This window comes from Anopheles darlingi, chromosome 2 (genome assembly GCF_943734745.1).
Source record: "Anopheles darlingi chromosome 2, idAnoDarlMG_H_01, whole genome shotgun sequence".
NCBI lineage: Eukaryota > Metazoa > Arthropoda > Insecta > Diptera > Culicidae > Anopheles > Anopheles darlingi.
Genome location: NC_064874.1, coordinates 30,239,403 through 30,251,033, shown reverse-complemented (window position 1 = coordinate 30,251,033; position 11,631 = coordinate 30,239,403). Strand labels below are relative to the sequence as shown.

The following is an 11,631-nucleotide window of genomic DNA, read 5'->3' as shown; positions in this document are numbered from 1 at the left end:
CTGATACAAATGGATGACGTATTTGAAAGATTCACAATGAATTTTAGCGGTTTAATTGGGGTTTATTAAATAATTGCATACTGCTCATAAAGAAGCTCTCGTATTTTGTAATAATCCTCAGAAATGCAACCCTCAATCGTGACTCGACCGGTGTCAACTCGTCTTAGGGCCACAGTACCATTGCTGCACCAAAGCACGCCACCAGAAAACTCGGATGTAATGTTGCTGCGCATCAGCACTTGCTTAAAGTCAATCAGCTTTAGCTCGTTAATAAACACAGGGTTGTGCGGTGGGAGCTCTTCGGGGACCATTGGTTCGAGCGTCAGGATACGCTTATCTAGCTTATCCTCCAACACATCCACCTCATCAACGTCCATTGCGGAGTCAGTCGCTATGGATGCAGCTCCTGTCACTGGATTGGCCGATAGTGCCGCACCAGTACCGCTGGCATCCTTCTCAGCCACTGTATCGATTCGCTTGTTTCGTATAACGATCTGTGCGTCCACCCAGGCGACCTCCGCATCTTTACCCTTCTGAAACTCGAGCTGCGAGACTAATGCTTCCGTCAGGCGTACCTGATAGATGTGGGTTTCCGTAGTGGCATCGATGATCTCGCCTCGATTGGGGGTGAACACACGGGCACCAATATTCTGCTGGCAGTGCTCTGCAATGTGTGCCGTGTTGGCGGCCGATCCGCGCACCACTATGACACGTCGCGGGCGCAATTGTGAGAGAATTTTGAGCAACGATTCGCCATCCGAACGACCTTCAAAATCGATGAATTGAACCTGAGCGTGCACTTCGATGGTTTTCCGCGACTGAACACACTTGGTCGGTTTGTCTAGCAACGTCACATCCTCGTCTTTCTCCTTTTTGACGTCTTCCGTCTTGATGCCGTTCTCCTTGTTATCATCCCCGTTGGTTTCAGGGCCAAGATCCACCATACGATAGTCTTCTGGCTGTATAATTTCTCCGTACTCATCGTACTTGATCTTTTCCTCGTGGAAGGGAAACATGGCATAATGTTTTTTACTTGATTTGAAAAATCCAGTGTGCGAGCGCCCTTCCGGACGCACCACGATATCGTGTTTCCCCGTAATAACGTTCATCTCCAGTTCGTCATCAGAGTCGGAGCTGCTTTCGTCCAGATCGCGTTTCTTGATCGATCGGTTTAGCTTTTCGCCCTCCGTTCGCATATACTCTTCCAACTCCGCACCCTCCAATTCCACCCTACGCCGAACGTCCATCTCAATCTTACGCCCATTGCCACCGTTATCGATGAGGTCGCGAGCCAGAGTTCCCGGCGACGAACGGTTCGTGATAATGATGCTGTTTGTGGCCTGCGGTGCCCATTGGATGAATAGTTCCCGCGAGAAACCACTCTCCATATCGGCCGAACTAGCCAGCACCACTTTAGGACTGGGAACCTTGGCCAGATCAGCCATCGTGTGGCAAAGCCGCAGATGCTTGAAGGTAAAGGGGTTGTTCCGAGCACCCTCGAAACTTTTCATCAACTTGTCGCTCATCCATTCTATTTGGCTCTTTGCAAATTCGACCACATTGTAGCTAACATTGGTCAGTAACGCCAGCGAGTAAGCCATTAAGCCCGATTCCTTGTTCTTCCACAGCTGGTCCAGCATGTGTGCCAGCTCCAAGACACGACCTGCCGTATCCACCGTCACAAGCACGTTACCATTGTTGCGAAGTGTTTGCAGGATGTTGGTCATGAACTTTTCGTCCCGGGCACGCCGGCGAGCCTGTTGGTAGCGAGCATTGTAGGCATCCGTAATGAGCAGCGACGGTCGCTGTAGCTTCTCTAGCTCGCACCCGTTCAAGTGTCGTTCCTTCTTATGATTGAAATCCGTCGCGTACACAATATCCTCTTCGCCGACTTTCACTATCTTCCAAATTGTGCCGCCGACGAGGTGACCGGCTGGTAACGGAGTTATCGTGATGCCATAGCCCTTGCCCTTCATCGCGACGCTTTGGTTGTACTTCAGTTGCACGATCTTGTCGAACGCCGCATCCACGTCGTCGAGGGAAAAGAGATCAAAGTCATGCATGTTGTAATGCGACATGAACATGTCGTACATAAACATTTGACCCATTTTGTACACGGGAATTGTTGCGTAGATCGGGCAATTCAGTCCTAACTTTCCCACCAGATACGGCAGCGCTCCCAAATGACTGCCGTCCGGGTACGACAGTAGCACCGCATCGATGGTATGCACATACCTAAGGATCAACGAAAATGGAACGTTAGACAAACATGTTCTTTCAATAAGCCGCCTTCGCAGGGTACTTACTTCTTGATTTCTTTGATGAAAACTTGGTCAAACTTCTCGTCCCAGCCGCAGTCTAACAGGAAGCGCACATCGTCCACCTGCAGGATGTAGCAAGGAGGTGACTCATCCATCGCTCCGGATACAGCATGCAGTTTAATGATCGACGTCATGGTGTAGAACTACTGTAACCACATTCAATAAATGGAAATTTACTGATAAATTCACCAACGCCGGCACTCGCAAACACTTTGAGCGGAAAATATTGGATTTGTTGATACAGCGTGAGCCTCTCACTGCGAGCATGAGAAAATGTCTTAAAATTCTCACTTCATCGACACTGGGACAGGGTGCTTCCACACTTTTATGTACAGCTCGCCTGAATTTGTATCACGAGTAGGCCTATTTAATCGCGGTTGTTTCCCATCAACTTAGGAAACAGGATTTGATGCAGGGTTTGTGAGCAAAAAAAACAGATCAACCTTTCAGTTTTAGTTGCGATAGCTAAAGGTGTGGGGATGCAGCCTTAGTGAATCGACGAATCACAGGGAGAATCGATTAATCTTGATCGTCGAATTCCTCGCCCCCCTCGTCGGTCAGGTGACGTTTTTCTCAAAACACAAAACTTCGTAACATCGTCGAAAGAATCCTGTGGATACGGATTAGGAATTTCAAATTTTGTGTGCCCCAGTGCGAATCGGATTTAAATCAAAATGGCTCTTTTGTCGGCAATGAAGGGAAAACTGATTTCAGTTATCGGCGATGAGGTGAGGCCCGGTTCTGTAGGATTTCCATCAGGCATCAGATGATGGAGAACTGAGTTGCAAAACTACTCTTTCCATACTATTTTGTAAGCACGTATTCTTCTCTTCCAGGACACCTGCGTGGGATTTTTGCTTGGAGGAGTAGGCGAGATTAACAAGAATCGTCATCCGAACTTCATGGTCGTGGACAAAAGTGAGTCCCCGAGGAGCGAGAAGCGCTTGATTTGATTTCTAGAACATAAGCGAAAGGACGATAGCATAAATCCTTTCTTAATTTACAGACACGGCTGTTAGTGAGATTGAAGATTGCTTTAAGCGCTTCATTAAACGAGACGATATCGACATCATCCTCATCAACCAGAACTATGCAGAGTTGATTCGTCACGTGATCGATGCGCACACAGCGCCAACTCCTGCGGTACTTGAAATTCCATCTAAAGATCATCCGTACGATGCCAGCAAGGATTCCATTCTTCGTCGCGCAAAGGTAAGCTCACCAGCATACGTACAGATGACCGAGATAATTAATCCGAATTGTTTCCATCGTAGGGAATGTTCAACCCGGATGACATGATTGCCAATCGCGGTTAATTGCAAAATGTCTCCTGGAGATGGAGTGCGGTGGACTTAGAATCGTACCGCCCTTTCCTTCGTTCCGAGGTTTATTTGTTATTCTCCTTTATGCTGTTCCGCCTTAAGATCACTCGAGTAGTTTTTCGTATCCTTTCGGTAGCTTCTCGTTTGCGAATGTTGTGTTGCATGGTGTGTCTAATATAAGCGTTTTCATTGTTATCATTCCATGGATGTAATAAACGAACAATTCTGCTGAAAAGGTGTGTCCCCAAAATCGGTACGACGTCATGTTTCTTTTTTGCAAAAATAATTGGGTGCATTCTCGCGGTATGTCTTAAGATTTATTAAACCATCTTATTTCCAGGTGTAATCCTCTACACGGCTTACATTATAGAGCAAATAGGCCACGGACAAGTCAAGAAAAGAAAAAAGAACCCGGCTCGGAACCGACCGCCGTAGCCTTGCGCCAGCGCTTCCTAGCAATCTTTCTACTTTCCCGCAAAAAAAACCATCCTATCAGTGTATTCTCGTAAGGTCTTCCACTATTTTGATGATATCATCGACGGTAGCTTCGCGCTTCGATCCGTTCACTTCAATTTCAAGCCCGATGGCCGCCTCGCGCATTTTGTCACGGCTTAGATCAAGAAAGCTTTCCACCAGATCACCATCGATGAAGCCCTCGCACCGCTCAGTTTTCATGTCCGTATCGAAGCTGCGCCAGTGGGCATGATCAATCTTGCCTACTGATTTGATCGTATTAGTAAGATTGTCCTGTAGCTTGCGCAAAAACTCATAAAAATCGCTCTGTATCTGCGTGACCAATCCAATCGAACCGCTAACCGTACCGAACAGCACACAGCCGCTCGTAGGTGTAGTCCTTTCGCCTATATTTTGCATCACCAGTGAACCGTGGCGGAACACGTTCACGAGATCGCCAAGATGAAACTGGGCCACCTCGGGCATCATCTGGCGTTCTTCGTCCGTGGTAGCAGCGCTGTCTTTCAGACAAACAAACAGATTAGTGCTATTGTCTGCCCCCAGGAACGCATCATCATCCAGGATTTCTACCGACGTCATCCAGTTCGGTTGGTAGTCACGAGCAATTTCCTCAAAGCTACCCTCCATCTGCTTGTACTGTAGCAGCGTGATCGAGCGCATTAGATCGCCGACAAGAATGAAGTCACCTGTTGAGGAGGAAAAAAGGTTAGATGGTTGCGGTAGCTTAACGAAACCAGAAGCATGACGGATGCTGTAAGGTAAAATACGAACCTTTCGTTTTACAATACAGCGCTAGAACGTTGTTGAAGTGACTGCACTCTAACCGTAGATCCTTGTCGTCCGTCCATTCAAAAAGCCGAACTGTCGAGTTGATGCACGCCAGTACTCGCCCGTTGAATTCAACCAATGAGTAACAAGCGCCCTTAATCTCCTTTTCACTAATCTGCGTCAGCTCGTTGTCGGCGTACTGGTAGATAATGATGCGGCCTACCTTTGGTTCTGGTTCCTCCGGATTTACAAGCGCCGTACCGACAACATAGTAGGTGTTTGGATCGTTGCCGAGCCGGGCTGACATCAGCGACAGTGCATACTCGGTCTGCATGAACTGGTGTGCGTGCAACACCTCGAACGTATTTTCGTCGATAATGAGCAAATTGTGCACTTCCACTTCTTGCCCAAATTCGGCACTGCTGGCTGTACCTGGCTTCAGCAGCCCCATGTTGCTGGATGAAGTGACATTATTGGTTTGCGTCGAGGCGCTCTGGCGGGATGGCGTTAAACCATTCGAATCCTGCATGTCCATACGGTAGGTGATGACACCGAACGTTTGTGATGCTTCCTGATACGCGATTCTTCTCGGAGATTCTCCGAGCGGTACCGTGCGAATATGCAGCTTCTGGATTTCGTCGATCGTGCCGAGAATTACGGTGTTCTTTGTGGCCAGTGCCAAAGAATCCTGGTATGCTTCGGCGTTTAGCGAGCACATATGATTTACCTCCTTTAGGTTAACATTTGAAAAGACGAGCTTGTGATTCGAGCTATAGATGACCGTCGGTCGATCCGAGCAAGCGAACACGTTCGTCGTCGATAGTGAACGGAAGGTTTTCAGAATCGTTGGTTGTGTACCAAGGGTAACCTTCTTCTGCTCGGTCAAAGCACCGGTTGCCTTGTTTAGCACAAAATAGAACATCGATCCATCGCCGAGTGCACACAGTAGGTAGTTGATTCCTTCAAAGGCGGCCATCAGTATCGAACGGGGAATAATTTCTCCGCCCAGTTTCTCCTTATGCCGCAACTCGAGCGTTGGCAGGCGGAGCACACAGGCTGAAATGTCCGTCCATAGACCAACAGCAACGTATTCTGCGCGTCGGGCATCTTCATCGAGCGGTGAGATATCCAGACATGCGACCTCATAATCCAGAGTGACCTGTGTACGTTGCTCTAGTTTTCCATCACCGATTTCCAAGTAATACACTTCCCGTGCCGTCGCACACACTAACTGGGTTGAGTTAGCAGCAACCACACCGATCCGCTTATCTTCTGGTGGTTTCCACTCGCAGATCATGGATTTGTTCTCGCAGGAAATAAGCCGAGCCGAACTGGGCGTCACCTGTAGTATTTGGCCCTGGTGAACGTTGGCACAGAAGAACGTTTGCTGATCGCTAAGAAATCCGGCGATCTCAGTCTCTTCCACTTCTTCACCCGAAAGCATCAGTACGCGTGTGTGTCCAACAAAAGACAGCACTAGCGTATTATCGTACGGCGAATCATCGATACCGGTACGTAACGGCCACATTCCCTTGATGCCAGGTAGATCGATGCAGGCGTGCTCCTGTATGCCGATACCGTTGCGAATGATGCGCAGGGAGCCTTCCTTGAAACTACCCGAGCATGTGATCATCTGTCCCTGTCCCTGGCGCTCCAGATCTACCACACACATGTCCAGTATGGGAGCCAGGTTGGTGAACGTTTCCATTAGCATGACGTACGCACCGTTCTCGCCAGCAGACGTGTTCAATTTCACAAGTTGTGAATCACCGTGACGCGAGCCGATAAATAGTACGCCGTTATCCAGGTATGTAATGCACTCGGGGATCGTGATTTCACCCAGCAGCTCCACTTTGATATCGCGCACAGTCGCCTGCCCTCGGTCGTTTTCCTCTGTCTCGAGAAACATCATAAACAGGTTACCAGCCATGTTGCCGAGCAAATAGCGCAAACCTTTGCTGTCGATTCGTGCATAGCAGTTAATCGTACTTTGCTTTATGATCGCCGGTGCCACGGCCACATAGCTGTCTCCGTCGTGATAAACGATCGATTCCTGACCTATTACGATCGCTCCACCCAGTGGCATCGGCACGGCAATCAGCATAGTGGCCTCCGTTTCCACATTATCCTGCTTCCAGGCGATCTTTGTGAACTCCTTGTCCTTAAGATTGATCTCGTGCGTCTTTATGTGCCGCCCATTGACGTCCTGATAGATGACAATCAACGTTGGGTGAGTCGTGCCGTATAGGAACTCCACGTCTTGCACGTTCATCTCTTCCATTCGCAGGCTCGTTGCTTTCAGCTCGTTTGTGTCCTTGTCGAGCGGAATGATCTTAAACAATCCCTCGTACAGCCGCATGCCGATGACACGCGCCTTCGGATCTATTACCGCCAGAATTCCCGTTTCTGCCGGTTTGCCAACCCTGTCCGAGACATTTCCGTGCGCTTTGGTGATGATCTCGATGTCTTCTCCCTGAACCGCGCACTGAAGTATCATAGCATTGTATCGGTGCGTCAGTATGAAGATTAAATCTTTACATTCTTCCTAAAAATGAGTGCAAAAAAACGAACATTAATGAACATCCATCTCTACATGCCTTGTGTTTACTTACTGCCGGGCGAAACAGCTTCATCACCGCTATTTTGCCATTAATGCCGACCTCCTTGAGCGGCCGGAGCCCTTCCGGTGTTACTAGGTAAATTTCCAGCCGGGAATTTTTGGCAACGATCAGATTCAAATCGCTCGAGGACGTAAAGTTACCTACAAAGGACGTGCCGGAAAAGAGAGAAAATCGTTTAACCAGAATACCTTCCAGTGCATTGCACAACATAACCTAAACACTAAACAACAATATGGCATTCATTTAATCCACTCGAGGCCCTGCCACACTTTCTGCTAGACGCTAGTAGGCATCTGGTCGACGGCAATGAACGCTCGAACGAATCTGATTTTCCATCCACATTTTCCGCTTTCCCTTTCCGGAAGGCCAAATAATCTTTTCGCCAACGTTAAGGTGAGGGTTTTCGCGGTCACCTACCGGTAACGCAGGCCGTAACAGCCGTCGGTTTCTGAGCAGTCACAACGTAATTGTGCGCCATTGTAGGAGATGGATCCACCGCTCCCGGGATCTTCACGCAATTTCGAATGCAAATGCCTGTTTTTCAGTGCGAAAGACGATTTACCACACTTTCAAATCTACGGTAAGCGCTCGGAACGCGCAATCGATCCACCATGAATGCTGTGTGTGTGTAAATTTGACGTTTGCACCTCCGTTTTCGCCCGTGCGGCGAAATGCCTGCGATAGGTTTAGATCTGTCGGTTCAAGAATAAAGATTTCAAAATTTTGCAAACGCTTTGATAAAATTGCCACAAACTGCTTATATTTTATGTTTTTTAAACGAATCCTGGATCATTTGAGACACCAACAAATAGCATTTAAGGCACATAGCAGACAAACCAATCCGGACTATTTCTGAACGATGTTTCCAAGGATCGCCAGAATTGGCAGCTTAATTCATTGCCAACCAATCGTAAATCTCATCAATTCCTTCCTTAGTAAGCGCGCTAAATTGCACAATCGTAATGTTTTGGGGTATCTGCTTTTGGAACTTTTCCATCTGTAGCATTAGTAACGCTTCGTTACGCATTTGCCGGTATGCGAGATCCATTTTCGATAGCACCAGAAGAAACTTCGTTTTCTGTAGTCTCGGCTCGGCCAGCATAGAGTAGAGAAGAACACCTGCAGGAACGAAAGATCTTCGATTAATCTTCGCCATTCGTTGCTACAAACAGTGACCTACCGGCAGCAGAAATCTGGCAAAGGTTCGAAGTATCGACAACGTAAATCAGCTTGTCGACGGGATTAAGCAGATAGTCCCGCCAGATTGGCGCGAGACATCCTCCCACTTCGCGGACCTGTACCAGTTCTTTACGTTTTCCTGGCGGTGGTATCTTTTGATTCACGTCCTTTTCATCGATCACGATGGGTGGTATTTTGATGGTGTACAAATTGGTTCCAACGCTCGGCACCGAGTGGGATGTGAAGTTGACTGATTCCGGCTTCTGCAGGCAAGTAAGTAAAAGAGTTTTCCCCGCACTCATCGGCCCTAGACAAAGGTAAGACATGGTTTATAAAATATCAAATACGTTTGCAGCCGACCACGTGAAAACGGTTAATTATTAACCATCCTACTTTGTTAAATCGATGGTCTCCTAGCGCCCAGAGGCGGGCCGTTGAATTTGGATTGACATCTCGTCCGGCGCTCGTCTGCAGAAACACCCTGTGCCTGGCCCGGAGTGATTACAAAATTTCTGGACGGTGCGGTGTGCTCCGAGCAAAACAATGAATTCCTTGTGGAATCGAATTGCTTCTAGCTGGACGAGTAGTCCCTTTTTAGGTAGACTAGTTGATCTTTTGCTAATCGACAATGCTAATCATTGCTTACCTTTCGCCTTTCAGTGCCGGTGCGAAATGCGTCGAAGAAAACCGGTGGAAGCTCACGGAACCCTCCCAAGAACCCTCGACCGAAACATCGGGGATGGAAAGTGCAAGATGGGCATAATGTGTCGGCTGGGACTATATTAGTAACGCAGCGGACTCCTCGTTTCCACCCCGGGTTGAATGTAAGCTACCACCGACTAATCGGTAGTACCGCCCTAACAGTACCGCACACTCTTCTTCACTGTTGTAGGTTGGATTCGGCAAGAATGGCACACTTTTTGCAATGGAACACGGAAAAGTGTATGTAACGTGCGAACAAGTTGACCTCAACTGGGATCATACGTGGGTGCAGCGATGCTACGCAGGCCGTGAAGGACAAACCATTTACAAGAAGTTTTTCAACGTAGTCCCAGAACCACAGCACCAACGGTTTAAGCTAATCGATGAAATTTAAGAAATAGTCTACTGTTGATTTAGAATTCAATAGATGATATAGAGAATAATTGCGTTTCTTTCAATTCCGATTATCCGAATTACACTGTTCGGTCTCGGCATGACTATTGTTTGTTTTATTATGCCATTGGTTCAATGAAAACGATTTACGGTAAGCGGCAGAAATACTTAAATTGCCATTATTGAACTGTCTGTTCGTTCGTTGGTTCGCGTTTTCGCTATTCTGTTGTTTAATGCCAATAGATGTGGGCTGTTCCATATCCTATCGCATGTATATCCGCTGTAATAGGATGCTCCCAAACGGTAATTCTCTCAACAGTTATATAAGCATTTGAATGTCGTCTTTATTGCGTGGCTTTGATCTTACACTACTGTTGAACGTGCCGCATGTTAAGGCCTTACTATAACTTCTTTGCCATGGAAAAGCACAAGCCTCAAGAGACTTTGAGCATAAACTTTCTTTTCAGGATAGGTATTGGTATCTTTCGCGACTAGCCTATTCCTGGTCGCCAATTTTTGCATAACATGTTGGACAATATGCGACTGTATAGTATTGGACATTAGGATAATGTTAGAGATGATATCGTGGAATAAATATACACAATTCATTTGAAGAATTATTGCAATAGTGCGTTTGGTGTGCAGCACTCTTTTTACCTATGCCGAATTCGTTTCAAACCCAAAATCACACGCACACGTAATCCCACCGCCAGATACCGCCGCCTACTCGATAATCATCAGTGTTGTTCTTGTTATAAATAATATGCTCTGTTTGGACTTCATCTAAATTGTCTTTGTTTCTGTGTTCTCTCTACCTTTGGATTGCAAATTTAGCTAATTTCCATTACTGCTGCTACTGTGGATATTATGCGGTTCACGCAGTTGGTGGTGTATATGAAAACTCTGATTTATACTAAAAGTTGCTTCGTGAAAATAATTAGACTAACGATAAAATTAATCACAAAATACGTGTGTCAAGCATACTAATGTACACTAACTGGTAGACTATGTTTTCTTTCCAGCATTGGAAGGGGTTTAAAGTTTTTCGCCACGTGAACAAACTTCCTTCAAACCTGGTACCCTACTCTTCTCTGCCGAATTCCAAGCTCCAACCGTTTATATAGAATATAAAAACAAAATCAATAACGAAACATGTGTACTGCCTTGCATCTGACGTAGTACCTACTCTTTTATCGATCGTCGTGTACTGCACGAACCTTTACAACAGTAAGTAGTACAATAGAAAATACAAAAGGACTAGATACCGAAAAGTAAATGAAGTTAATTGGTCGTTTTTCTCTCAAACGATTTCATACTACCAAATATCCTGCAGGTAATCTTTACGGGACTGTAGCCAACGTAATGGTTCCTCTATTTCGCATACTGCGGTACCCGGTTGTCGGATTTAAAGCCTCTGATACGTAGTTTTAATCAATTGCTTCATGCACCAGCACCATAAAAGCTGGCGAAAAATGCATCTCACCAGTACTGGGGTGTTGATAAATGCACTATTCCACCGAAACGAGAAAGAGGTTTGAAAATTGTAGAGCGATAACATTGTCATTAAACATTTCTGGACTCATAATTTCCGCTTCTTTCCATTAGAGAGGTGCCATGATGGTAGCCTTCGTTACAAGCGGATCGAACTCCATGCTTAATCACAGCTTCCAATTGCAACGGAATCCTTGTTGACGTTGATCCTTTTATCTAGACGCCTTATTCGTTGCGCTGCCCTCCGTACAGTGCTATAATGGTTTTCTTAATACGTTTCACATCCCTTGCGTTCGTTCGGCAGCAGCCGCCGACAAATTTGGCGCCTAGTTCCACCCACTGTGGAAGGTAGGTTTCGAT

At 46.7% G+C, this 11,631-nt stretch overlaps 6 protein-coding genes across 8 annotated transcripts in view; 2 read left to right on the top strand and 4 right to left on the bottom strand.

The window, feature by feature from the left end:
* Positions 1-65: 65 nt before the first annotated feature.
* LOC125949718 (probable cleavage and polyadenylation specificity factor subunit 2) lies at positions 66-2,524 on the bottom strand. Its single transcript, XM_049677027.1, has 2 exons — positions 2,307-2,524; positions 66-2,235 (listed from the first exon to the last, which is right to left on the bottom strand). The coding sequence occupies exons 1-2, from the start codon at positions 2,453-2,455 to the stop codon at positions 66-68; spliced, it is 2,319 nt and encodes a 772-aa protein (XP_049532984.1). The 5' UTR covers positions 2,456-2,524.
* A 340-nt stretch (positions 2,525-2,864) lies between these two features.
* Positions 2,865-3,898, top strand: LOC125949784 (V-type proton ATPase subunit F). The gene is made up of 4 exons (XM_049677122.1): positions 2,865-3,049; positions 3,158-3,239; positions 3,328-3,533; positions 3,596-3,898. Exons 1-4 carry the CDS (start codon positions 2,996-2,998, stop codon positions 3,635-3,637), a joined length of 384 nt encoding a protein of 127 aa, XP_049533079.1. The 5' UTR covers positions 2,865-2,995; the 3' UTR covers positions 3,638-3,898.
* A 40-nt stretch (positions 3,899-3,938) lies between these two features.
* LOC125949709 (DNA damage-binding protein 1) lies at positions 3,939-8,111 on the bottom strand. The gene is made up of 4 exons (XM_049677013.1): positions 7,924-8,111; positions 7,498-7,646; positions 4,889-7,430; positions 3,939-4,803 (listed from the first exon to the last, which is right to left on the bottom strand). Exons 1-4 carry the CDS (start codon positions 7,982-7,984, stop codon positions 4,136-4,138), a joined length of 3,420 nt encoding a protein of 1,139 aa, XP_049532970.1. The 5' UTR covers positions 7,985-8,111; the 3' UTR covers positions 3,939-4,135.
* Positions 8,112-8,395: 284 nt separating this feature from the next.
* On the bottom strand, positions 8,396-9,034 carry LOC125959170 (ADP-ribosylation factor-like protein 16). The gene is made up of 2 exons (XM_049691980.1): positions 8,687-9,034; positions 8,396-8,625 (listed from the first exon to the last, which is right to left on the bottom strand). Exons 1-2 carry the CDS (start codon positions 9,009-9,011, stop codon positions 8,396-8,398), a joined length of 555 nt encoding a protein of 184 aa, XP_049547937.1. The 5' UTR covers positions 9,012-9,034.
* Positions 9,035-9,157: 123 nt separating this feature from the next.
* LOC125949780 (50S ribosomal protein L27) lies at positions 9,158-9,847 on the top strand. The gene is made up of 3 exons (XM_049677118.1): positions 9,158-9,283; positions 9,346-9,509; positions 9,578-9,847. Exons 1-3 carry the CDS (start codon positions 9,229-9,231, stop codon positions 9,779-9,781), a joined length of 423 nt encoding a protein of 140 aa, XP_049533075.1. The 5' UTR covers positions 9,158-9,228; the 3' UTR covers positions 9,782-9,847.
* A 26-nt stretch (positions 9,848-9,873) lies between these two features.
* The window catches only part of LOC125949710 (AP2-associated protein kinase 1), a 5,638-nt gene continuing 3,880 nt past the window's right edge, over positions 9,874-11,631 (bottom strand). For all 3 annotated transcript variants that reach the window (XM_049677016.1, XM_049677014.1, XM_049677015.1), the window contains exon 2: positions 9,874-11,631. This exon is cut by the window's right edge. In XM_049677016.1, coding sequence (XP_049532973.1) covers positions 11,497-11,631 — 135 coding nt within the window. In that variant the 3' untranslated portion in view covers positions 9,874-11,496.

Excerpts from the sequence above, each read along its gene's own strand:
- LOC125949718 (XM_049677027.1), bottom strand. The coding sequence starts at position 2,455 with ATGACGTCGATCATTAAACTGCATGCTGTATCCGGAGCGATGGATGAG. Across the intron at positions 2,236-2,306 it reads TTCATCAAAGAAATCAAGAA|GTATGTGCATACCATCGATG; the intron begins GTAAGTACCCTG and ends GTTGATCCTTAG.
- LOC125949784 (XM_049677122.1), top strand. The coding sequence starts at position 2,996 with ATGGCTCTTTTGTCGGCAATGAAGGGAAAACTGATTTCAGTTATCGGC. Across the intron at positions 3,240-3,327 it reads CTTCATGGTCGTGGACAAAA|ACACGGCTGTTAGTGAGATT; the intron begins GTGAGTCCCCGA and ends CTTAATTTACAG. Across the intron at positions 3,534-3,595 it reads CCATTCTTCGTCGCGCAAAG|GGAATGTTCAACCCGGATGA; the intron begins GTAAGCTCACCA and ends TTTCCATCGTAG.
- LOC125949709 (XM_049677013.1), bottom strand. The coding sequence starts at position 7,984 with ATGGCGCACAATTACGTTGTGACTGCTCAGAAACCGACGGCTGTTACG. Across the intron at positions 7,647-7,923 it reads TGTTACGGCCTGCGTTACCG|GTAACTTTACGTCCTCGAGC; the intron begins GTAGGTGACCGC and ends CGTCCTTTGTAG. Across the intron at positions 4,804-4,888 it reads GCTGTATTGTAAAACGAAAG|GTGACTTCATTCTTGTCGGC; the intron begins GTTCGTATTTTA and ends CCTCCTCAACAG.
- LOC125959170 (XM_049691980.1), bottom strand. The coding sequence starts at position 9,011 with ATGTCTTACCTTTGTCTAGGGCCGATGAGTGCGGGGAAAACTCTTTTA. Across the intron at positions 8,626-8,686 it reads TTGCCAGATTTCTGCTGCCG|GTGTTCTTCTCTACTCTATG; the intron begins GTAGGTCACTGT and ends TCGTTCCTGCAG.
- LOC125949780 (XM_049677118.1), top strand. The coding sequence starts at position 9,229 with ATGAATTCCTTGTGGAATCGAATTGCTTCTAGCTGGACGAGTAGTCCC. Across the intron at positions 9,284-9,345 it reads GACGAGTAGTCCCTTTTTAG|TGCCGGTGCGAAATGCGTCG; the intron begins GTAGACTAGTTG and ends TTCGCCTTTCAG. Across the intron at positions 9,510-9,577 it reads GTTTCCACCCCGGGTTGAAT|GTTGGATTCGGCAAGAATGG; the intron begins GTAAGCTACCAC and ends TCACTGTTGTAG.